Here is a 26434-nt window from a genome sequence, read left to right as displayed (position 1 = left end):
CAGAGATGTCACAATGTGAAAAAAGTTTCAGGATCAATAAAATATGGCACTGTGTATATATCCTTCAACAATGAGACCAAAGAGGAAGGGACTATGTGAATACATGTATTTATTCATTTGGGAAAGAACTACTCCTCTTACTACTTAATAGTCTGAATTATTTCCACAATTAGTGTGGCAAAATACAATTAAATGTCAACATCTGAGATTTTTTGTAGTTAAGCATTTTATTGTTTTTCTTAACAGAAACAATCAGAAGATGTCTTCAAACTACTTATAAACAGAAAACCTGTTATATAAATTATACTCTTTTTATCAAAATACTGTATTGGTAAAAATAAATAACAAACAACATACTTCATTTCCATGTTTGCTATCAGACCCACAAGGTATGTTTGTCCTTGTAATTCATTATACTTGAAAAACAAACTGAAATACAACAGACATGCACAATTAGGCCAATGCTAAGGATTTCAGATTATACTTGTCAAGGTATAGAGAAACACGATTTTGCTTTAAAGAATAACTAAATTGTTGCCGGAGGCGAGTGCTTCCTAACATGCTTATAGTGTCACAGAGTGCTAAAGTATACAGTGTATTATACTACGTAACACACTACTACAGCAGTTTGTATTTTCCAAGTCTAACCATAAAGTCTGTTAAGTCAAAAACAGAACCCAATCTTACCTCCACGGACAATAGAAGAGTATTAATGCATTTTACACATTCAGTGTCCATTGGCTCCTTCGGAGAGTATCCGTGAAGGCTCGGTAAATTTTGCCGTGAACAAGTAAAAAAGAGCTGGTGTGGGTACCAAAGCCAAAAGGGGTAAATCCTGCTCGAGTTTATCCACTCTGGAAATGGATATTATTCCATAGGCGTGAAGTAACCAGTGGCTGAAGAGAACAATAAGTCTTTTCTTTCTCACCAGAAGATCATAGCAGTTCTATATAATTTTATAAAAGAAAACAAATTATTGGGCTGAATAAGCTAGATAATTTATTACATCATAATTTAAAATGCATTATTTGTTGGGAAGATGCAGAACAGGAAGATCCTGAGCTCTCCTCATCCCATGGATTCACTGAGATAAAACCATCAGTGCAACTAACTCTGAAAATGACCCAAAGACTAGCAGCAGAAGACTTTCCACAGTTAACTGTAGAGAGGAGGCCACATCGAAAAGGGCAAGAAGGGTGGGGACATGGTTAGGAACTCAGCCCTGAGAGAGACTAACCAGAAGAAACCACATGATCAGACCCCACACCAGCAACCCTAGGCACAGGGGTCCAGCACTGGGAGAATGAGTCCCCCAGCGGGCCTTAAGAGTTTTTTTTACAATCAGCAGCACTTAGCTCCAGGAGAGCCAGAAGATAACAGAGAAACTGAGTACTCCCAGCCATTAAAGAGCCAGCATAACAGGTAAGTGATGAATCACTAAATTCTACTCCTGAAACCAATATTACACTATAGGTTAACTAACTAGAATTTAAATAAAAATTTGAAGAAAACAAAAAAGAGCCAGCCTAACCACCTAGCAGAGACACAGCACAGAAGCAGCAGTTTGAAGAGCACCAGGGGTATATGTGAAGGAGGTTTACTAATCTCAGAATGTGCACGGTAGGGATCTTTAGGAAACTTCTCCAAGAACAAAAGAATTGGCACATATCCCGACCTTGATACCCAGACACTTGCAGGAACCAGCAGCACACTCTCCACCTAGCTTGCTAGCAGCACACCCAACCCGTGTTCTCTTGCAGATTCACTCAGCAGGTACCTTCCAAAGTAGCTCCTGCCCCCACACACTCTGCAAGCAACCCCGGGAGAGATGGCACCACTCCAAAGTGGCTCCTGCCCTGGGAGAGGGGAAGAGAATCACATACGCCAGTGTGCCCCAAATCCCAAGAGCCAAACCTTATAACCGAAAATGCAGAGGAAGTACCCTGCCGATCAGTGCCACGGTCGCTGCAACAGACTGGGGACAAGCATCTGGTGTGACTGTCAGCCCCACCAACCAGCAAAAACCCCTCAAGGGACAGGGAAGGGAGAGCAGTGCCCTGGAGAGTGGTGTAACTGCAGCCCCAACAGACGGAAGGGGGGCAGGCATCAGGTCTGACTGCCAATCCTGCCCAGCTACAGGCCCTCGGGGGCCCGACTGACATCTTAACAGCACAGCGACCAAACCCTGCCTGGTGTGCCCTGAGCAGGTGAAGGAGGCCATTGCAACTGACTGGACTGAAGGCAAACACAGCTCAGCCCCAACAGCAGGGCCCATGTACCCCACAGAGGAGACACCCCTGAAGCACCTGGTTCTGGTGAACAGGGGGCACTGCACCACAGGACCTCTTCATAAGGCCACTACTTCCAAAATCAGAAGATGTAGCTGACTTTTCTAATTCAAAGAAAAAGACAAAATGAGGAGACTGAGGAATAAGTCCCAAATGAAAGAGAGCTAAGCAACATGTCTGATAACTCAAATAATGGTCATAATTGAGCAGAGGATCTCAGTGAGACCTTCAATAAAGAGATAAAAAATATAAAACAGAACCAGTTGGAGATGAAGAACTAATAACTGAAATGGAAATTACACTAGAGGGAATCAATAGAGGAAGGAGAAGAACAGATCAGTGATCTGGAAGACTGGTGTAATGGAAAGCAGCCAAGCTGAACAGCAAACAGAAAAAAAATGTAATAAAAAATGAGACTAGGTTAAGGGAACTCAGTGACACCATCAAGCATAATAATATTCACATAATAGGGATCCCAGAAGGAGAGAGAAAAGGGACAGAAAATTTATTTGAAGCAATAAAAGCTGAAAGTTCCCTAATCTGGGGAAGAAAACAGACATCCAGACGCAGGCAGCACAGACAGCACCTAACAAAACCCAAGACACATAATAATTAAAATGGCAAAAGTAGTGATAGAGATTTTACAAGCAGCAAGAGAAAAGAAAGCAATTACACATAAAGGAAACCCTGTAAGCCTATCAGGTGATTTTTCAGCAAAAACTCTGCAGGCCTGAAGGGAGTGGCACAGTATATTCAAAATGCCTAAAGAAAAAAAACCTGTTACCAAGAATACTCTATCCAGCAAGGCTGTTATGCAGAATTGAAGGAGAGATAGTTTCCCCAACCACTAAACCAGTCTTACAAGAAATGTTAAAGGGAATTCTTTTGAGTGGGAAAAAAACCCATAATGAGTAAGAAAACTATGAAAGGAAAAAATGTCACACGCAAACATGTAATTAAAGATTAACCACATATAAAACCAGTATGGAGAGTAAAATGCAAAAACAGTAAAATCAAATATATCTATAAAAATCAGTCAAGGGACTCACAAAAGGAAGTAGAGTAGGACATCATATACATAAAACATGGCGGGGGTGGGGGGTAAAAATTTAGCGCTTTTAGAATGGGTTCAAACTAAAGTGACCCACAACTTAGTAAGACTACTATACACATGAGACGTTATATATGAATGTAATGGTAACCACAAATCAAAAACCTATAATACATATACAAATAGAAAGGAATCCAAGCATAACACTAAAGGCATCAAACCACAGGAGAAGAGAAAGAGGAGCAGAGAACTACAAAAATAACAGTAAAACAAGTAACAATGGCAATTAGTATATACCTATCAATAATTTGAGTATAAATGGACTAAATGCTACAATCAAAAGACATAGGGTGCTGAATGAATAAAAAAACAAGCCATCTAAGTGCTGCCTTTAACAGACTTCAGACCTAAACACATGCAAGATTGAAAGTGAAGGGAATGAAAAATACATCATGCAAACAGAAGTTAGAAGAAAGCTGGGTTAGCAATATTTATATTGGACAAAAAAGACTTTAAAACAAGGACCGTACCAAGAGACAAAAAGGATACTGGATACTACATAATTATAAAGGGAACAATCCAACAAGAGGATAGAACAATTATAAATATGCACCCAAAAAAGGAGCACCTAATACATAAAGGCAACTATTAACAGAGAGGAAGAAACTGACAGTAATACAGTAATCGTTGGGGACTTCAATACTCCACTTACATCAATGGATACATTACCCAGACAAATCAACAAGGAAACAATGGTTGTGAATGACACATCAGACCAGATGGACCTAAAAGATATATTCAAACATTCCATCCAAAAACAGTGAATTACACATTCTTTTCAAAGCGTGCATGGGATCTTTTCCATAATGGATCACATGTTAGGCCCCAAAACAAGTCTCAATAAACTTAAAAAGGTCAAAATCATATCATGCATCTTTCCAACCACAAAGGTATGAAACTAGAAATGACAATAAAAAGTCTAGAAAGAACACAAATACATGGAGGCTCAACAACATGTTACTAAATGATTAATGGGTCAACCAAGACACTAAAGAGGAAATCAAAAATACATGAGACAAATGAAAATTACGATGGTTCAAAATCTTTGGGATGTAGCAAACACTGTTCTAAGAGGGAAGATTATAGCAATAGAGGCCTACCTCAAGAAATAAGAAACATCTCAAACAATGTAACCTTACCCCTAAAGGAGCTAGAAAAAGAACAAAGCCCAAAGCCAGTAGAAGGAAGAAAATACAGATTAGAGCAGACATAAATGAAATAGAGATTTAAAAAAAAAAAAAAATTGAACAGATCAGTTAAACCAGGAGCTGGCTCTTTGAAGATCAACAAAATTGATAAACCTTTAGCCAGACTCAGCAAGAAAAAAAGGTCTCAAATAAAACTAGAAAAGGAGGAGAAATAACAGACACCACAGAAATACAAAGGATATTAAGAGAATATTATGAAAAATTACATGCCAATAAATTGGACAACTTTAAAGAAATGGATACATTCCTAGAAGCATATAACCTCTCAAAAGTGAACCGGGAAGAAATAGAAAACTTGAACAGATCAATTACTATCAATGGAATGGAATCCGTAATCAAAACACTCCCAACAAAATAAAGTTCAAGACCAGATGGCATCACAGGTGAATTCTACCAAACATTTAAAGAAGAATTAATACCCATTCTTCTCAAACTACTTCAAAAAATAGAGAAGGAAAGCTTCCAAATATAGTCTATGAGGCCAGCATTACCCTGATAACAAAACCAGATAAAGACACCACAAAAAGGGGAAACTACAGGCCAATATCTCTTATGAACATAGATGCAAAAATCCTCAACAAAATATTGGTCAACCAAATGGAAAAATAAGAAATTATTCTCCACAATCAAGTGGGTTTTATTCCAGGTGGCAAGGGTGGTTCAGTATTTGCGAATCAATCAACATGATATATCACATTAAGGAGAGGATAAAAACCATAGCATCATCTAAACAGATGCAGAAAAGGCATCTGACAAGGCACAACATCCGTTTGTGATAAAAACCTCTCAACCAAGTTAGTCTAGAGGGAAGGTACCTCAACATAGTAAAGGCCGTATATGAAAATCCCACAGCTAACATCTTACTAAATGGTGAAAAACCAAGGGCTTTTCCTCCAAGATCAGGAACAGGACAAGGAGATCCACTCTTACCACTGTAATTCAACAGAGTACTAGAAGTTCTAGCCACAGAAACAAAAAAATAAAAGACATTCAAATTGGTAAGGAAGAAGTAAAACTTCCACTATTTGCAGACGACATGATACTATATACAGAAAACCCTAAAGATGCCACCAAAAAACTACTAGAATTGATAAATGAATTCAATGAAGTTGCAGGATACAAAATTAATGAACAGAAATCTGTTGAATTTCTATACACTAATAACGAAGTAGTGGAATGAGAAATTAAACAATCCTATTTACATTGTACAAAAATAATAAAACATCTAGGAATAAACTTAACCAAGGAAGCAAAAGACCTGTACTCTGAAAATTATAAAACACTGATGAAAGAAACTGAAGGTGACACAAACAAATGGAAATTCCATGCTCATGAATTGGAAGACCCAAGTGTTAAATGTTTATACCATCCAAAGAAATCTACATAATGCAATCCCCATCAAAATAGCAACAACATTTTTTTACAGAACTAGAATAATCGTAAAATTTGTTTGGAACCACAAAAAATCCTAAATAGCCAAAGCACTCTTGAGAAAGAAAAACAGCTGGAGTTATGACAATCCCAGATTTCAAGATACACTACAAAGCTGTAGTAATCAAAGCAGTAAGGTACTGGCAAAGAAAGAGACACATAGATCAGTGGAACAGAATAGAAAACCCTGAGATAAACCCATGCATATATGGTAAATTAATCTAGGACAAAGGAGGCAAGAGTATATACAATGGGGAAAAGACAGTCTCTTCAATAAATAGTGCTGTGAAAACTGCACACCTACATGCAAAGGAATGGAACTGGACCACTTTCTTACCCCATACACAAAAATAAACTCAAAATGGATTAAAGGCCTAAATGTGAGACGTGAAACCATAAAGTTCCTAGAACAAAATAGGCAGTGATTTGACATTGGCTACACAGGTCTCCTCAGGCAAGGGAAACAGAAGCAAAAGCAAAGTATTGGGACTACACCAAAATAAAAAGCTGTTACACAGTAAAGGAAACCATCAACAAAACAAAAAGGCAACCTAATGAAGGGGAGAAGATATTTGCAAGTGATATATCTGATTAGGGATTAATATGGGTATGGATATATATATATTAATATGGATGTGGATACATATATCTCCTATAACTTCTACAACTGAACACCCAAGAAACAATTTGATTAAAAAAATGGGCAGAGGACTTGGACAGTTTTCCCAAAAAAGACATACAGATGGCCAACATCACTAATCAGGGAAATGCATATCAAAACTACAATGAGATATCACCTTACACTTGTCAGAGTAGCTAAAATCAAGAACACAAGAAACACACGTTGGTGAAGATGTGGAGAAAAAGGACCCTCGTGCACTGGGAATGCCAACTGGCACAGCCACTGTGGAAAACAGTATGGAGGCTCCTCAAAAAACTAAAAATAGAATTACCAAATTCTGCTACTGGGTATTTACCCAAAGAAAATGAAAACACTAATCTGAAAAGATATGTGCACTCCCACGTTTATTACAGCATTATTTACATAGCCAAGATATGGAAGCAACCCAAGTGTCCATGGATAGATGAATGGATAAAGGTGTGGTACATATAAACAATGGGATATTACTTAGCCATAAAAAAGGATGAGATCTTGCCATTTGCAACAACATGGATAGACCTAGAGTGTATAATGCTATGTGAAGTCAGTCAGTCAGAGAAAGACAAATACCATATGATTTCACTCATATGTGGGATTTAAGAAACAAAGGATAAAAAGGACAAAAACAAAAGAAAAAAGACTCAAATACAGAGAACAAACTGGTGGTTACCAGGGGGAAGTGGGTGAAAAAAGGGGATTAAGAGTACACATGTCGTGATGAGCACTGAGTAATATATCGAACTGTTGAATGATTATATTGTACACAAACTAATATAACACTGTATGTTAATACTTCCAATAAAAATAAATGTACTGTTTCCACACAATAACCTCAGAATCACACAATGTTTGACCTAAAAAGGACTCAAGAAATTACTCAGTCTAGCCACTACACTTTACAGATGAGGAAACCGAGGCTCCCGACAGCCATAATAAACATTCAGGGGCAGCACCAAAACAGGAGCCCATGTCTCTCAATTCTAGTCCACATCACCATTCAACCCTGGAAACACTATAGTTTCTTCTGAGAGATATGAACTAGAAGGGAACTCCACATGATGTGCCTTCTTCCTGCCCTGATCCACTGTAGCTGAGTCTTATAGGCAGGAAGTAGGAGGTATATACACCCAACTTCCTCAATCTCTAGTATTCTTGGGAGTCTGCTGCCTGGATAATTAGAGGGAGCAGAAATGACATGTGAACAGTCTGATTTCCTTTAATCTTTAAACAGCTCTCTAATATGTAGAAATTGGAGGGAACAAGTTATTATAAAAGTAATATCTAAAAGTGCTAATAAACACACTAAAATGTAATTTGCAGTAGGTTACCAACCCTCTCTTATTAAATGACTCATCAACTCACCTAGAACTAGATTTTCTTTTCCTGATTGAGGTCCCTATTTCTGATTCATTATAGAGTGCTAACTGAAGTACATGAACATTTTATATAGGAGAGATTCCTGAAGCAGAGATATGTTTCAAGCTAATTTAACTATCCATGGTATAGATAATAAATAAAAATTCAAAAACTTCATTTTATTGAAATATCCAATCATTTCCTCCCTCAAGTCTTTCCTTAGAGTGGATAAAAGTGACAAAATGAATTTGCTTATCTTCTTTAAACATGCTGTATTGTTGATTAAAGATTACAAAGGAGAAATGGAGATAGTATACAAATGAAAAGATCTGAATCACCATAAAAATATTCTGTCTAGTTCCTCTACTATTATTCTACCTGAAGTCATTCCCTCTCATTCTTTCACTAATGTAACTTAACTTTCTCTGGGTTGAATTTTATGAAAGAATTATGAGACAGCACGTATCTTATCAACAGTAGTATGCACCTGAAGACTGTGCCGAGGCACTAGATTAGCAAGCAACACTTTTATTCCTTTTAAGTTAAAGGAATAACTCAAAGAGTTCTAACAGTGGCCTTTCACTAAAATACTAAAAAGAGGCACAAAATGGAGATCTCAAAATAGGAACAGTATCAAAACTAATGTGACTATGACATTATTTCCAAATCACCAAAATATTAGAGTGCAAAAGTAGAAACATCCATAATCAAGAAAATAAAATTGGGAACAAAGTATAGAAGAGTACAAAATGTATATAATTACTGATGACTGTCAGTGTTGCCATTGTAAAATAAAGTGTAAAATTAGTTCTATATACAATTAAGCATTTCATGTTTCCTTCAAAATAGTATTAATAACTTTCAACATTTCAATAATAAACATTTTCTATGTGGGTAAATTATGTGAAATGACTGTTTTTTCTCCAACATGCTGGATAGTTGAGCCTACTACTGCATAATTTCCCAAGCAAATACAGTCCAATATACAACCTTTCATAAACTTAAGCTAAAAGCTACTGAGTGCCATCAATTAGCCAACCAATTAGCCATTACTAAATCAATCAGTTGTACCATATCATATGTACTATTCTCCTATTCAGTTATTAAAATCTATTAAAAAGAAAAACCTTTAACAAAGGAAAAAAAGATTTCCTACCTCTATTTCAGAAGCTGACATGTACACAGCCAGAGTAACCAAAGATAATACTAATATAATGTATGGGAAGGCATAATCTGAAAAACAAACATTGGTATAATAATGAAAATTAAATTTCCTGAATAAACCATCAAAAAAATTCGAACAGTATAATTCTCCCCATAGGTGAAAACTTTCTCAACCAGTCCTATGAGAGACTTAAGTCCTAATGCCCTAAGGCAGGGGTCAGCAAGCTTTCTGTAAAGGGCCAGATAGTAAATATTTTTGGCTTTGCGGGCCATACACTCACTGTCTCAATCACTCAAGTCCCCACTGTAGTGGAATACAGCCAGACAATACATAAATGAATGGGTGTGGCTATGTCCCAATAAAACTTTAGGGATAATAAAATCCAAATTTCACATAATTTTCACATGTTAAGAATTACTACTCTTCTTTTTTTTCTACTGTTTAAAAATGTAAAACTATCCTTGGCCCAGCTTTGAAGATCCTACCTTAAGGCATCCATTTGAATGTAAAGAATTAACTTCTGTCTGCATCTAGAATACTAGTATGCACCAAACTTGGGAGGATTGAGAAAGTAATTACTCAAATAATTTTGTTTTGTGGTCCAGATGGAGGACATTGGTTAGAAAAGCTATACAGTTTTAATTACTCTTTAGAAAAGTTCATGTATCAATAAACCTCAAAGGACAAATGGATCATTCAGTGTTCTTTATGTCAAAATTCTAGATATGTCTACTTCAAAGTTTTCCTTATAAAATACTACCTTTCTCTTAAAATGTTTTCAATTTATTTTTTTTAAAGATTCATTTATTTATTTGACACACAGAGAGAGAGAGATATCACAAGTAGGCAGACAGGCAGGCAGAGCGAGAGGGAGAAGCAGGCTCCCCGCTGAGCAGGGAGCCCCATGCAGGGCCCGATCCCAGGACGCTGGGATCATGACCTGAGCCGAAAGCAGACGCTTAACCGACTGAGCCACCCAGGTGCCCCAAAATGTTTTCAATTTATAGCACACTAAAACAAATGAACAAATTGAGAATAAAATCTTGAATTATTTTTCATATAATTATTTGAAAACAACTTCAATTTATGAAACCACTAATCATTCTACATTGCAGTGGAACCCATCTGGAACAATTTCAAATGTTAATTCAGAAAGCAGAAGCCAGAAACTCTGACTTATCTGTACGGGCCCAATTCCAACTTACTAAATAACTGAATGCCTTGTTTGACATTTAGAACATTTTACTTCATAGACAGCTATTAGGTCCTCAGCCAACCATTCAAAAAAAAAAAAATCCCATTTAATTTATAAACAATGTTGCTAATGATACAAATTTAAGACTGAGTAGTAAAAAGCCATCTAAGTTAAAAAAAAAAAAAAAAAAGGGAAAGGAAGTTTCTAACAAGGCCCAAACTTGTGGGTAGTACACGGTGGTCTTGGGCTCAGGCATGGTTCTTACTCTAGAGTGTAAAACAATTTGAGATTTTGAGGAACTAGGCCTTGGGGTAAGGCCTGAGAATCTGCATTTTAGTTCCCCTAGTGGTTCAAATGCAGATCACACTTAAAAACTGGCTTCAATAATTCCAAGCAGGTAAAATTTGTCACAGACCTCTTCCTAATAACTCCAGTGTCTGTCTCCCTAGACCCAGGTAGCTTAAGCTACCCGAAGCCGCTTGCTGCTCTACTTGCTCAGACACAGCTCCTTGTTATGTACAGAATGTTTGTGTCCCCCAAAATTCTCCTGCTGAAATCCTAACTCACAATGTGATGGTATTTGGAGGTGGGGCCTTTGGTAGGTGATCAGGACATGAGGGCAGAGCCCTCGTGAATGAAATTGGTGCCCTTACATAAGAGAGCCCCCCCCAACTTCTGCCACATGAGGACACAGTGGGCTCTTATCCAGACACATCTGCTGGTGCCCTGCTCTTGGACTTCCCATTTTCCAGGACTGTGAGAAAAAAATTTCTGTTGTTTGCAAGCCACCTCGTCTATGGTCCTGTTATAGCAGTCTGAAGTGACTAAGACACCCCTACAAACCAAAATTATCTCTTCTTTTTTTTTCCAATATAAAATTACGAGTTGGTATGATATCCTCTGTGACTAATCTCAGCAGACTGCATAAATTTATATTTAGTGCAAATGAACACTAACTCCTTGATCCTCACAACGAATGTGTTTTGAGCAGAGGCTTGTTGACAAAGCCCGATCTGATCTGATGTTCAGTGTGGGAAAAAGCAGTTTTCAGTACAGGCAGCTCCAGTACATGAAGCACCGGGATCTGGCAGTCTCCCTGGGCTAATGTCCCAAACCCTGGCCCACTTTCCACAGCTTTTTCCCCTCGAGAGGTTCTACACAAGAGCACCACCTGCAGTCTAGGACACAGGGTGCGGGCTGACAATTCCTAATCTTTCCAGCCTAGACAGCTCTCCTAAGCGCCAGACTAGTATAAATAACTACCTGTACTTTTGTGAATATTCCATGAACAGCTAAAACTGGATTCACTTCTCATCAACCTCTTTTATTTGCTTCTTCTAATATCTGCTTCTGTTGCTCTATTCACCAGTTACTAAGTCAGAAAGCTACTCTATCATATTTTCCTCCTATTCCCTCACCCCTATGTTTAATCAGTTACCTAGTTTAGTTAACTCTATCTTCAAAATACTCTCCATTCCCAGTGTTTCTCTGCTTTCGGCCAGACAGTCAGACTTGGCTAGCAGCAATAACCTCTTAACTGATTCCCCAGGTCCTCTTCCCCCACCAATCCGTCTTCCACACTGCTATCAAGTTCTCTCTCCAAAATGCAAACCTAGGCATGTCACTCTTCTGCCTAAAATCCTTAAAGAGTAGGTCTCTATTCCCTAGAGCAAGAAAAGCAACCTCAAACACCTACAGAGGCCAGCCAGGCAGGTAAATAACGGAAGTGGGCCAAATCCAAGAAAACAGGGAATGGTAGGAGCTAGAAGGAACTACACATTTTCAAATATTTTATGCAGGCCAACTGAAACAATACATCTGTAAACTAGAATATGAGGGATAACAGACCTCTGACTAGTCTCCAATTTCCTCTTCCCTTGGCTCACCTTCCCAGTGCCATCCTCCTCCAGAACCAAATTCATTACCACACTACATAATGATGCCAATCTTTCCTAGTTCCTTTAGGCCAGAAGCCTTGCCCTCTGTACCCCAGTAGGCTTCATGTAAAAGATGGCATCTAACATCCCTGCAATATTCAATGTCACATATTCAAGTAAGTACTATACTACATTCTCTCAGCTACTTATAGCTTTCCTACTAGTATGTCAGTCCTTTAACAACTTTTTCTTAATCTTCTTTTGAGTCAAAATTCAGTCTAAATAGTTGCTGAATAAATGAATGGCTATATTAAAATAAAGAATATACTGAGGATTCTTTTACTGTACCTAAAAGGCTTTAATAAAGGAACTCAAAAACTGAAGACATAACTTAATGATAATATATGTTAGTATATATTATCAACAGTAATTTCTAGGGCGCCTGGGTGGCTCAGTCGTTGAGCGTCTGCCTTCGGCTCGGGTCGTGGTCCCAGGGTCCTGGGATCGAGTCCCGCATCAGGCTCCCTGCTCGGCGGGAGACCTGCTTCTCCTTCTCCCACTCCCCCGGCTTGTGTTCCTGCTCTTGCTGTCTCTGTCAAATAAATAAAATCTTAAAAAAACCCCAAAAAACAGTAATTTCTATTTATTATATGCAAAAACAAGTTCGTTTTTTAATTTATACTCAGGTTTTTAAAATATTCCTACTTAGATTAAAAGCTTCAGATTCAAAGTATTCTTTAAATAGAAATCAGCTTTGATTAGTTTGAGAATATCTATTCCATTCCAAGAAGCCCATTTTAAATTTTTTTTATAAGACTGATTATGTTTTAGCAAAAATATATATTTTCAAAGATTAAAAAAACGATTTTAAAGAAAAAGATCCAAAATTATACTTAGAGAAAATACTGTTTATCACACATAAAAATATATTTCATTGACTTGACCCATCAAACTTACATAAAAGGCCTCCGCCAACTGCCTGAAGCACAGTTAAAATTGGAAAGAAGTAAAGTGCAGCATAAATACTTTTAAATCGATCAGACTTTCCTAACCCACAGGCAATCTTCTTTACCAGAAGGGGTCGGAGCAGCATCATCAATACCAAGCAGAATGCATAATAGATAAATACAATGGTGTATCTGTAAAATAAAACAAGGAATTGTAACACTGAAAATATGTTTCAAAATACCTATTACTGATCAATTTAAAATAAAAAATGCTAAAGATTTAAAAAGTGTATTAAGCCAACCTATTAACTCATAAGGTTTTAGTAATGTAAATATTTTTATAGTAAGTTTCTAATAATAGAAATTTGCATGCTTTTCCATGTCTCATCTAATCAAGTTCCCCTCAAAACTACAATTATCAGTAAAGTGTCTTGGTATTTTTCAATTTGTAAGGAACTAGGCTATATATACCAATGGAGAAAATAGCCTGCATTAGTCAATGTTAATAGTGTTCCAAAGGCTTCTGATAATTTTGTGCCATTACTTTTTGTTGACTCACAAAAGAAAAAAATTTCTATAACTTTTGGTAGTCCTGCAGCTTTAAGTTTTCTTTTTTTTTTTTTAGTAATCTCTATGCCCAACCTGGGGCTTGAACTCAAAACCCCGAGATCAAGAGTCACATGCTCCTCCGACCGAGCCAGCCAGGTGCCCCGGGTAGTCCTGCTGCTTTTTGAAAAGTTTACCCCAGTCTGGCCATACAGTTACATTTAAATAGCTATGTAAAGTAAATAATATGTATAAACCCAATGTTGATACCATAAAATTTTCTCATAATTTTCAAAAACCACTGTTCTGTAGGATTAATAAAACAAGGCAGACAGGCCATGGCACAGTGACTACTGCTAAAGCTGCGGAGAAAAAAAATATCTACTTAATTCAAAGATGGTGAACATATCCTGATCAATGAAGTTTTGTGAGGAGGCTGTTATGGCCGCAGAATGAGGGCCAAGAGCACCTATTTGCCGTCTCTGTTCTAATCTTAGTATTTGTTGACTCTCCTACTATATGCTTTATGGATAGTATAAAAAACACCTATATATGTGCACCAGCAGTAAATGAATATGATTTTGTTTCAAATAAGATAGTTATATATGATATCTGATTCCCTTTTTAAGCTCTCTAAATAGGACCAGGTCAAGTTCTGCAGTCCCCTGGATAGTATCTGAGAAGAGAATAATCGAAGCTGAGAGCTTTAGCTCTATGACACCAACCAAGAATGCATTATCGGTCTTTTATATACAGTCTTGTATGTAAATTTTATGTATATATAGAGACAGACGGCATATATACAAGAAATAAATAATTTACAGGGCTTAATGGTAGACAGGTAGAAAGAAGTTCCTATCTCTGTATCTGAAATTTTGTTTTTTTTAAATTACCTTTTTACATTTGTGCAAGTGTTTTTCACACTTAGTACTCTTAAGAACCTGCATAAAAAGGGTTATTTTCTTGAGCATATTATGTAATGGTAACTTGCTATAACTATGAGAATGTAAATACCAGACTCTTCTTTACACCTTCACCAAGAAAAACACATCAAAATGAACACAAGGAGAAATTCTAAAAATGTAGTAGTCTGGGATAGTATTATACAGAGTCTTATGAATTTGGTATTTTTAAAACAAAACATTCTCATGGAAATTATAAACATTTGTTTTCGAAAAAAACAAAAACAAAAACAACATTAACCCAAGCACTCTAATTACAATGCCAGCTACTATTTTATTAAGTGCTTCCTGTATGTAAGGCACTGCACATGGTATCTGATATGTGCAGACTTATTTAATCCTCACAATCACCTTATAAGGTACCATTATTCCCATTTTTACCAACAGGAAAGCAGAAGTTATGAGAGGCTCTTAACATGGTCACATTAACACAGCAGCTCAGGATTCAAACTCATGCCTGTTTTTACCTCTCAAGCCCATACTCTTTCCTCTATGTCAGATACTCCTTCTCTGTTGCATATCATAAAGATTTTCCTTATAACTCCCTTTTAAAGAAACAGATATTGCTTCTTTTAGAAATGCTTATACACACTTCAACACCAATACAAAAATACTTTCACTTGTATTATACTAAAATGTATTTCTACTCCCTTCTATTAGGGAGTATCCTTCAAGAGAAGAAAATCATTTCTCTATATCTCCCCCAGTGCCTGGAAGCCATTTTTCAATACTCAATCTGTTGAAACAAATAAAATCTGTAATTACCATTTTTTAAATGATCTTCAGTCTATATAAATACTTACAGCGGGTAAACAGCTTCATGAGTACAATGCACTGTGGTAACATAATCGGGACTTGGGTTGTAAAGCATTGTGTACCAATCAGAAAGCATCAGTACTCGACATGAACGGATAGAGAGAACACCAACCGGATCACTCACAAGTAAGGTGACGATAGCTGCCATACTGCATTCGAATAATGCAGTGATGTGCTGGAAAAGTGCACTGGAACTAGGAAAACAAAAGAAGCACAATTACCAGAAAATTTTCAGTATTTCAATGGCTTTTAAGAAAACCTGTATGTTTCAAAACATGGATTCTAAAAGGAAATTTTAACTGATAAATCTCGAAACTAAAATATCCTCTAAATAGGTAAGAAAAGTCAAACATGAAAACCACTTGAGAAGAGTTTAACCTTCTGGACTAAAAAGGGATACGCATCCCAGATAACACTGTGCCAGTATTATCTAAAATGTATAGAAGAGCAGAAATTCAGGGCTTCCTTTATCTTTAGTGACTTGCTAAACTGTTAAGAATGTCTTAGTTATCCTATGCATCATTTTAAATTATCTTAAATATAAAAAGCACATAAAAGCTTATATATAATATATATTAGTTATAAAGTATAATAATATAGTAAACATTATAAGCTCATCATCTAACCCAGTAACTAGAACATTAACAATCTATATTTACCTCTGTTCCTTCCTCATTCCCACTCCTGGCTCTCCCCAAAGAGGTAACCATTATACTAAGTTGTCTTTATCACTTTTTCTGAAGTTTTTATTCCAATTAGATTATGTTTCAAAACCACTCTGTCTAGTTTTGTTTTTTTTAAAAGATTTATTTATTTGAAAGAGAGGGAGAGCACACATGCACATGTGAGCAGGGTGGCAAAGAGAATCTCAAGCAGACTCCCTACTAAGCATGGAGCCTGACACTGGGTTCAATCTCACGACCCTGAGATCATGACCTGAGCTGAAATCAAGACTTGGACACTTAACCAACTGAGCCACCCAGGTGCCCCAAGTTATGCTACTTTTTAAGCACTATAAAGTGATACTCATCTTGAGATTTTTTTCCCATTCAAAATTACATTTCTAAGATTCATCCATGGCATTGCTTATAGCTGAAGTTCACTCATTTTCACTGCTGTGTAATATTCTACTGTGTGCCCATTCCATTGTTTATCCATTTGCTTTTTTAGTTAAGTATGTTGCCAATGTCTTCCTCTCAGTTTATAGGCTGAATTTTCACTTTCTTGTGATATCTATGAACAGATGTTCTAAATTTTAATATAATTTATCAATTTTTCAATTTCTGGTTAGCATTTTAATGTTCCAAGGAATCCTTATTCTGAGAAAAATATTAACCTATGTTTTCTTCTAAAAGTTTTAAGGTTTTGCTTTTCACATTTAAATCTTTCACTCACCTAGAATGGATTAGGTAGGTGTGACTAGATTTTCCCACTTGGGTATCCCAACTGTCCCAGCAGCAGCACTGAGTAGCTTACTGTCCCTCCTACCCCCCACCCTGCCCAAATTGCCACACCACTTCTGCCATCCAAGTTTCATAGATAACTGGTCTGTTGTTAGGTTCTGTATTTTGTTCCTGGGTCCATTTTTATCCCTGAGACAAAAGAATATGACAATAATTCTTGATATTACATACATTCTTCTACTTCTTCAGTGGTCTTGCCATTCTTGGGCCTTTGCACTTCCATATAGATTTTAGAATTCGCTTGTCATGTTCCACAATATGGATCCAATGTAGCTTAGCTACCTTGGTCTTAGCTATCTCACAATACCATGGTACTATATATGAAATATAGGGAGATAACGGATCCTGTATATTTATCTTCCAGCCAGCCTCTTTAGGAAACTCTCTTATTATTTCTATTATCTAGTCTACAGATGCCTTTGAGCTTTCTTTCTGAACAATGTTTCAGTTATCTATCACTGCATAGCAAACCACCACCACTGATTATTTCTCACTAGTCTGCGGTTTGACTGGGCTCACCTGATCAGCCCTATCTGTGCCATGTGATACCAATCTGGGATGCAGTCATCTAGGGAGGCCTGACTGGGCTGCCGTGTTCAAAATGACTAACCCGTGCGGCTGGAGTAGATGTCAGCTGTCGGCACAAAGGGGGCTGCTGGCCAGAGCACCATGTGGTCTCTTATTTTTGGTGTTCTGCAGTTTAATTTTAGTGTGAACAGGTGAGAATTTCTTCCTATTTATTCTGCTTGGAATGTGTTTTGCTTCCCCAGGAGCAATTCTGCAAATCTGTTTTTCACTATGTCTGTAGAACCCGAAGCTAATATATCTTTAATTATTGGCTCTCCTTCCTTTTCTCTACTTTTTCTGAAGACTCTGATTAGAAACTATGCACAAAGAGTTAATAAAACTTTTCCTCCGTACATGAGATTCTGACTTTCAGTTAACTCTAGCTTAGTTCCTCTGGAAGCCTGATATGTGTAAAATGTCGAACTTTATTGCCAGGTAACATTGCTTAGGATACAAAAACAACCCCTTGATTGGTAAACTGTATCTGGATTGGGAGAACTATAAATAAGCAATAAATACCTGATGGGGACACCATGGTCCGGCTTTCTTGAGTTCAGCGATTCTTGTAATTGGCATGTCCCTTGCAGGACTCTGGAAGCTATCCTTACAGAGAGGTTACAGAAAGAATGGCTCCTTTAGGGCATAAGACCTTAAGCCTGGACTCCCACACCCACTCAGTGTGGATTTTACCTTCCTGCAGCTGAACTCAACTGCTTCAAAAGCTGACGCTGCCCTGCAGGCAAGCTGTGCTCTTCCGGGCAGACTGGTGCTCGGTATGACCTACGGTAGTCTCTGAAGTCTGAATGTCTAATTGAACCTAGGTGCATTCCCAGCAGGAATCATAGACACACATTACAGCTTCTCATTCTATGCTCCATTGCTCTTAATATATTTCACATTTTCTATCTCCCTTTCTCTCAGCATTGCATTATTTCTTCAGATACATGTAATTCCTAATTCACTAATTCTGTCTTCAACTGTTTAATCTGCTGATTGATCTACCATTTTTTAAATTTCATTTCTAGAAGTTCCTTTTGTTTTTTAAACCAATCTGTTCATTCCCAGTAATCTCTTGTTGACTCTTGGAGGTCTTTAGGACTGCATCCTTTATTTCTTTAAGCACTACAAAGGTAGCAGTTTTATACTGTGTAGCTGAAAGTCCCTTATCTGCAGTCCTTTGGAAGTATAACTACAGTGTTGGTTATGTCTACCCACTCACAGTCATCGTGTTGATTTTATTTGGTTCTCATGGAGTATGAGGTCGTTAATAGATATTAATGAGTAAGATTTTTATGGGCCTAAACTGAGAATGGGGGAAGCTTTCCAGCAAAGAGGATCTGCTGCTTTTGTCGGCAGCCATGCCCACCACTACCCTGGGCTTCAGCCTCTTGGGAGTCTAGGCTTCGCACCGCTGCCTCCATTCAGCACCTGCCGCTGTCGGCAGTTAACCACAGGCAGCGCTCCCATTCCTACTGTCTGCTCTGTCACTCTGGCCCCAGCTTAGGGTGGGCTTGTCTATTCTTGGAGATCTCCCCTGCCTCCAGTGAGACCAGCAAGCTCTTAAAATAGTATGTCTTTTCCAAACTTCAGTTATTTCTTGCAGGAGGGTCACTTGGAGCTCCTGATTAGCTCATATTGTTGGAAAAACTCCTGCATGATTTTACACAGATGGAAACGGTGAATACGTGAACATTTACAATTTCATATAATTTAATATTTTGCTTCCTTATAGAATTCATGTTTTTAGAAACAACATCCCAACCTCATCATTTCTTGCTATTACTTCAGTAACCTTATTCATCTCTTCTCATCATGCCCCCTTTCAATCTGTCTGCAGCCAACCACATGATCTTTACAAAACAAAACTGGATTCTAAAACTCCCCTTCGTAGAGTCCCGTCTTGTGTTTCAGGAAAAATACTCCTTACCAGCATTATTTTCCACACCTCCTGGCCATGCCACATTTCTTTTCTCCTCACGCCTCTACACATGTGGGCATGCTTCTCTCACCTATCTGGCAAGCTGTGTATCCGTCAAGATCGGCTCTGGAGTTATCCCCAGGTCTTATGAATCTTTCCTAAGACTCTTGTAGTCCCAAATCTCTTTATAACCCGGTCTCATTTAGTCCCTATTTCTCACAGGACCCTCAGCTCTCATTTCTTGATTACACTGTGCACTTTTTTGCCTCTATACTTTTGCACATCTTTTTCCTGCTGATAGACTTTTTCTTCAATTCCTATCAAAATCTATTCACTTTTCAAAGTCCAGCTTAAAGTCAGTTTTTTCTTCTGTGACAGCGCCCTATTCTGAGAAGGCAAAATTAACTTCTTTCTTCTTCATGCCAGCCTATTACAGAACCTCACAAATACTGTGATGGCTTTTCTATCTCATCCACTGTACCGGGAGCATCCACGTTTCAGTCATCTCTGAATCTTGCAACCCAGTACAGCATCTGGCACATTGCAAACATCCCTAGTGACTGCTGAATACATTCTAAAAGTTATAAATTATATAAAAAAAAAAATCACATAAGAAGCACAGCTTCTGACCATACTGCATAAAAATATGTAATTCTGCTTATCTTTGCCCTGACCTTAAAGAAAAACAAATTTAATACTAAACTCTGGGGAAAGCAAGAGTACCAGAAAGGAAAGGTTTTTTTTTTTAAGATTTTATTTATTTATTTGACACAGAGAGAGAGAGCACAAGCAGGGGGAATGGCAGGCAGAGGCCGAGGGAGAAGCAGGCTCCCCGCTGAGCAGGGAGCCTGATGTGGGACTCGATCCCAGGACCCCGGGATCATGACCTGAGCCGAAGGTAGTCGCTTAGCCAACCAAGCCACCCAGGCGCCCAGAAAGGAAAGTTTTGATGAGAGTCTGGCCCATGCATTTTCAATAGGTGACTTCACTCCTAAGAGGGCAAGAATTGGTTCTTGGGGATAAAATAATCTTACATTTGTTATATATAGCACATAGATGCATACACAACATAAACAAATAAGCAGTATATTTATGACATTAAAATTTCATGGGGGGGGGAGGTGGAATTTGAAAAAAGTATCTAAAAAGGCTCCTTATTTAAGGAAGTGACAATGAATAAAAGGTTGAGAAACACTGGTCTAGCCTCAGACAGCTAGGCCTCTACTTCCTTGAGTATAAGGGCAACATCTCAGGAAAATTCAAGAGATGGCTCTTGTGTTCTTTGCTGCCAATTTCCTAGGCAAAGCACACGTAAGTTATGCAAACTCCTTCTTTTTAAACCCACCTGCTTTCCTGCCTGAGAACTACTCACTCCTCTGCTCTACCCTCAAACCAAACCCCACCTCTGCTCCAAGACTGTCCCTCAAAACATATCTGATGTTTTAATTCAAATGCATTTGGGGAGGTACATCTCTATACCCCCATCTTTCCCTGCTTACAGCTGAGAAGTTCCAACCAACTAGCTGAGCAGTTATTCCACTTTAGCTTTCAGTTTATCACGTCTCCTTTCTTGCCCTCATCTCTCATCATTCTATAACAGAAATTAAAAGATGAGAGCTACTTTTTAAAAAACCTTTTTACGGATCCATCTGAAAAAGAACAAAGGCTTTTCCAATATAAATAATCAGCCTGGATTTATTAGGTGGGATCCAGAAAACTACTAATTCTATTTCCATCAGCGCATCCTTTCCATTTCCATTCACACTACTGGAATCTGGCCATCCCTACTTGGAAACAGCCTTCTAATATGCCGCACCTCTCACCTACCCTCTATAGAGATTACGTTTCTAAAATTACACAACCAGTGATGCTACTTATTTAAGCCAAAACCTTCACCAATAAATCATGCACTCAGCAAATACTAAATGAGCATCTGTTGCGTGCCGGCTGCCGTGCTGGTCTCTGGAGAGTCCATGGAGAGCAGAGATGGCCACTGCCCTCACGGACTTCTAGTTGGGAGATCGGAGCAAACTAACCTAACTATAGATTGTGCTGAGTGCTAACTACAAACCCAAAACAATAAAATGAAGAATGTTATTAAAAAAGAAAAATAAGGGGGGCAGACCTACTTTAAACTGGGTCAGGGAAGGCCTCTACAACAACTGAAATCTGAAGGAAAAGGACAGCTAGGTAAAAAGTTGCAGTCAGAGGGACAAGAGAGCATCTGAGGCAGAGAAGAGCTGGCGAAAGGGAAAGGACCTAAGGCTGGAAAGATGCTGAGAAGTTAGAGGAATTAAAAGCCAGTAGGGCTGAAATGTACTAATGTGGCTCCGCATTCCCAGTATAAACTTCACATCCTCATCAAGAACCTTCACATTCCAGGGGCATCTGGGTGGCTCAGTCGGTTAGGAGACTGACTTGTATTCAGCTCAAGTCATGATCTCAGGGTCCTGAGATGGAGCCCCACATCAAGCTCTATGCTCAGTGCGGAGTCTGCTTGTCCCTCTCCCTCTGCTCCTCCCCCTGCTTGCATGATTGCACTCTCTTTCTCACAAACGAACCAACCTTCACATTTTGGCCTCAACCTACTTTTCCCACTCTCCTGTTTATTACCTTTCTTTGATGTGCAATCCACACTCTGACCACCCCAGACTACTTCCAGTCCCACCTAAAACACAGCACACATTTTATACCTCCATGCCACTGTTCATGCTGTTTCCTCTGCCTAAAATGTTTTTTTGAAGTCTTTCAGATCACATCAGGCACAATTTATCTCTTCTATTCTTTGTGATTCTAGGGCATTTTGCTCATAGTGCTTTTTTTAAAGATTTATTTATTTGCGAAAGAGAGAGAGAGCAAGCGTGAGCGAGTGCAAGCTGGGGGAGGGGAGGAGGGAGAGAGAGAATCTCAAACAGACTCCACTGAGCACGGAGCCTACACGGGGCTGGATCCCATGACCCTGAGATCATGACCTGAGCCAAAATCAAGAGTCGGACGCCTAACCCACTGAGCCACCAGGCACCCCTCATAACACTTTTATACACTTGTTTATACACTTCTAAAACTGATTTATAATTAGTTGTATACACATTTGTCTTCTCTACAAGATTACGAGTATAAACCACATCAGTTATTTCTGTACCTCCTCCCCTGATCTTCTAAACATAAAACACAGGGCTCAATAAATGCTTGTTGGTTTAATGTTCTGGTATCAGTTTTCATAATTAGGTTGCAGCTATATCATTTTAACTACATTATACTAGGTTACTAGTATTAAATCAAATCACGAAGTATTTGTTCTATAGCAATCAGTTTGGAATCATAACCAATTCTTTGTAGAAAACCCATAAAGATTGTAATTGAGAAATGAAAAACAATTCCTTCAAGATCATTTAGAGTAAAACAAAAGATATTTCCCTTTATATTACTGAGGCATACCCTATCCTTAAGTTTTCTTGCCACAGTCAAAGTCATCAGAATATAAAGCAAAAACAGGTTCACTACAAGTATAATTATTTAATAAGGCCTTCTAAATGATCATTATTCCAACATCAGTCCATCCAGATACATTCATAGAAAGTGCTAACCTCTTTTTCCCCGAGTACCATTCGATGAAGAACCAATGTAAAACAAGAGGAAGCATAGCCATAAATCCAAGATACAGCCAATCATAAAGTTCTGGAGACTCTGTGCATGGCTGACAGTATTTCTGTGCATTTGTTCTCTGTCCTCTTGGACACACCTACAATATAAAAACAATATTTTATGTACAGATATTTTTTAGAACATTAATATCCCCAAGTCATTCTATAAAGACATCCCATTTCAGTTTAAACATGTACACATGTGCATCTTTTAGAAATAAAAAAGAAAGTGCATATGTAAAAGAAATCTACATTGTTATTTGGTGTATCTGTAAACACTCTTTTAAAAGATTCCTTTTGCTAAGTTACAAATAGTTGACTAACATTAAATGATAAACTTAGTTAATAACGCTATATAAAAATAATTACAGAGAAAAGTTCTGAGTTTTAATGTTAACTTACTGCCCGTCACTGCACTACAGCATTAATAATTAGAAATTATAAAATTTTAAAATGTTTTAAAAAATACTTAACTGTGACTGTCAAGAAAAATGTATTATAGACAATACAACACAGATAAGAATTTTATTAATGCCTCATATTTTTATAAATTAATGAGTATACTGAAGAAAAAAGATATTCTACATGTGAAAATATTTCAAAAGCAAAAAGATTTTAGCAATGAAAGAGCATACACATGTTAATTAAGACTTACCCCACATTCTCCATATATTTCAGTTGAGCCATTTTTAAATAATAGGGTCTTCCCACAGTAAAGTCCAAGGCATGCTGGTTGAATATCGACAGCTTTTTAAAAACAAATGCCAGTAAAGTAACATCTTTTGTGATTATAAAAAATAATGTAATAACAGTTGAAGTACTTGGCAGAAATATCTCAACACACTTGTTAAAAATGATACGTATTAGACAAAAGTCTCGATGCACTTATTTTTAAACTTAAATTTCCCCTTTTACACTGTGCCACTGCAGAAAGTTATACCGAAATCTTGTTGTTAATGCTATTCCTTATGGTTAAGACCCATCAACCAGCAAAGTGGGATCTATCCCCAGAATTCAAAGCTTAACCTGGTATGTCTCCAATGGCTCCAGCAGCTAGTCCCCCTTGATTAGATGGTCTAGACTTTTGCACTTCCATTTTTTAATTAGAAAACTAATAATAGAGGATCACCACCCCTATTTTGCCCAGTCAGAACATTAAGTGTGCACACATACAACACAGAGACACACACAAAATATCACCTTCGTTCATAATAGAACACATTTTAATACCAGAAAAGCAATAATTTCAAAATAAAGGGCAGGCCTTTAAAGTAAATAAATTCACCTTTAGAAAAAGATTACTACATTGTCCTAACTTTGTCATTTTTGTTGAGGACAGGGGAAAATTTCATCAAGGCTGTCACTGGGCCTCTGACCAATATTGGGGAACTACCTTAGAATCAACCCCCTGCTCTCAAGGCGTGGGCAAAATAAAAAGCAGCTTTCTTCACAAAAAAACCTCAGTGCCTGCAGATTGTCTCTGACCTCATCAAGAAGTTATTAAAGGAGGTTGTTGTTTTTTTCATCAGAGACATCTGATTTTCCTTCGTTCATTGATTCACTTACTCAATAAACGTGCATTAAGTATCAGATTCCCTGGCTAGGAACTTCTAAAGATCCGCAGAGCAACATAACAAGAGTTCCTGCCCTCAAAGAACCTAAATCCAAAACAACTGTGGTCAAATGTGAATTAATTTGGAAAATTATGCATTTTATGACTATTGTAGGGGTCAAGGAGCAGGCTCCCAAAATGTGCCATTTTGGCATATTATTTTAAATAAAAGTTACTTAAGAAACAACAGGGGCAAAGACACTGAGACCTCCTCCGTTCCCCTGAAAGCAGTAAAGAGATATCCTTATTACCAGCGATAATGACTTTAAAGTCAAAAAAGCTGCAAAAATAAACCTTGTTACTTTTTTGCTAATCTTAGCCCAAACCTTAGCCCAAACACCTGTTTTCCTTTTCCCATAAATTCCTCACAAATTTATTGCCTCTGTCAATAATGTATAAAGAACTGCCTGCATTGGTCATTTCTTTAAGTCTTAGTTTCATAATTGGGCCTCCACGCACACATAATAAAACTTGGTGGTTGTTTTTTTCTGTTAATCTGTCTCATGTGAACTTAATTTTTAGTCCAGCTGGAAGACCCTAAAAGTAGAGAATTTTTCCTTCCTTTCACTATTCTTGAATAATTTCCCTAATTCTTCATGAATTCACAATAGAGACTGCTTGGTCCACAATGTCCTTTCTCCTTTCAAATTCAAGTAGACTTTTGATTTCTTTCTCCTTGTGCTGCTGAGAAACAATACAAAGAGCACTGACCAAAATGTTTCAAGTTAATATTTTCACTTTTACCAAATTTCTGAATTTTTAAAACCCATGGGTTTCTTTACCTTATTTGGCATATACTTTTTAATCAATTGTAATCAGTATGTCCTAAACTACTAACAGACAAAAATGAACTGTTTCAGAGTTTTTGAGAAGACAGAAGTGAAAGAATTGGAGGCTTCTTCCACATGGTTTTTGCATCTAGTAGCTGTTTAATAAATACATCTGAATGTAAATAATCTAAAGTTCTCAAAACCCAAGGCCTGAAAATCACCAAAGTGAAAGCAACAGCTCATCACCGACCAAACAAAACCAAGGCTCCCCGTGTCCGTTCAATTTCCCCTCCCATTTCCCTTTACTGGAGGGTGGCTAAAATTTTAAGACTTCTTTTTGCAACGGTCTTGCCCTTTGTGAAGGGCCCTATAAACAACGTCTGATGCAGAAGCGGGCGACCTCACCAATTAGTTTCCGCCCCCTTTCCTGTTTGTTGGCACTTACTGACGCCCGCTGTTTAAATTTTGAAGTCTACCCTCACGAATGCTAAACAAAGGGACTGAAGTGACCTCTTGAACACAACCAAGGCCTGGCCTTTTGCCCTGGCACACACAGCCCGCCTCCCCTCTACGGCGTGTCTCCTCCGCAGCCCGAGGGGGCCGAGACCACCCCGACCCCGGGAGGAGATGACGGCCCGCCCGAGACGGTGCGAGCCAGGGGCAAGGATGCGCCGCTAACCGGAGGCCGCCCCCCGGGGCACAGCCCAAAGCCGCCAGCGTGGGAAAGAAGCAGGGACTAAGACAAACGGTTTCCGCGACCTCGGCGACCACTCACCCATTGGCCGCTTGCAGATTTCCCTGAAGAAGCTCCGGGATCAGCCGCCGGCAGCGCCCGGACATCCGGGCCACAGCCGCCTCGGCGGCTCCGCCTCCTGGTAACCCGGGCGACCACCCGAA

General features: G+C 38.2%; 1 protein-coding gene across 4 annotated transcripts; it reads right to left on the bottom strand.

Moving 5' to 3' along the window:
- Positions 1–203: 203 nt before the first annotated feature.
- JKAMP (JNK1/MAPK8 associated membrane protein) lies at positions 204–26423 on the bottom strand. 4 transcript variants are annotated; one of them, XM_036115796.2, is made up of 7 exons: positions 26313–26423; positions 23811–23902; positions 23099–23253; positions 15551–15757; positions 13250–13431; positions 9212–9288; positions 204–946 (listed from the first exon to the last, which is right to left on the bottom strand). In XM_036115796.2, the coding sequence occupies exons 1-7, from the start codon at positions 26314–26316 to the stop codon at positions 728–730; spliced, it is 936 nt and encodes a 311-aa protein (XP_035971689.1). In that variant the 5' UTR covers positions 26317–26423; the 3' UTR covers positions 204–727. The 4 variants fall into 4 exon arrangements, with proteins under 4 accessions (XP_035971689.1, XP_035971691.1, XP_077909895.1 ...); XM_036115798.2 differs by having other exon boundaries at positions 23811–23884; XM_078053769.1 differs by lacking the exon at positions 23811–23902 and having other exon boundaries at positions 26313–26411.
- Positions 26424–26434: the final 11 nt, after the last annotated feature.

Source organism: Halichoerus grypus, chromosome 8 (genome assembly GCF_964656455.1).
Source record: "Halichoerus grypus chromosome 8, mHalGry1.hap1.1, whole genome shotgun sequence".
Lineage (NCBI taxonomy): Eukaryota > Metazoa > Chordata > Mammalia > Carnivora > Phocidae > Halichoerus > Halichoerus grypus.
Note: the sequence above shows the minus strand (reverse complement) of the source record. Positions and strands in the feature narration are given on the sequence as shown.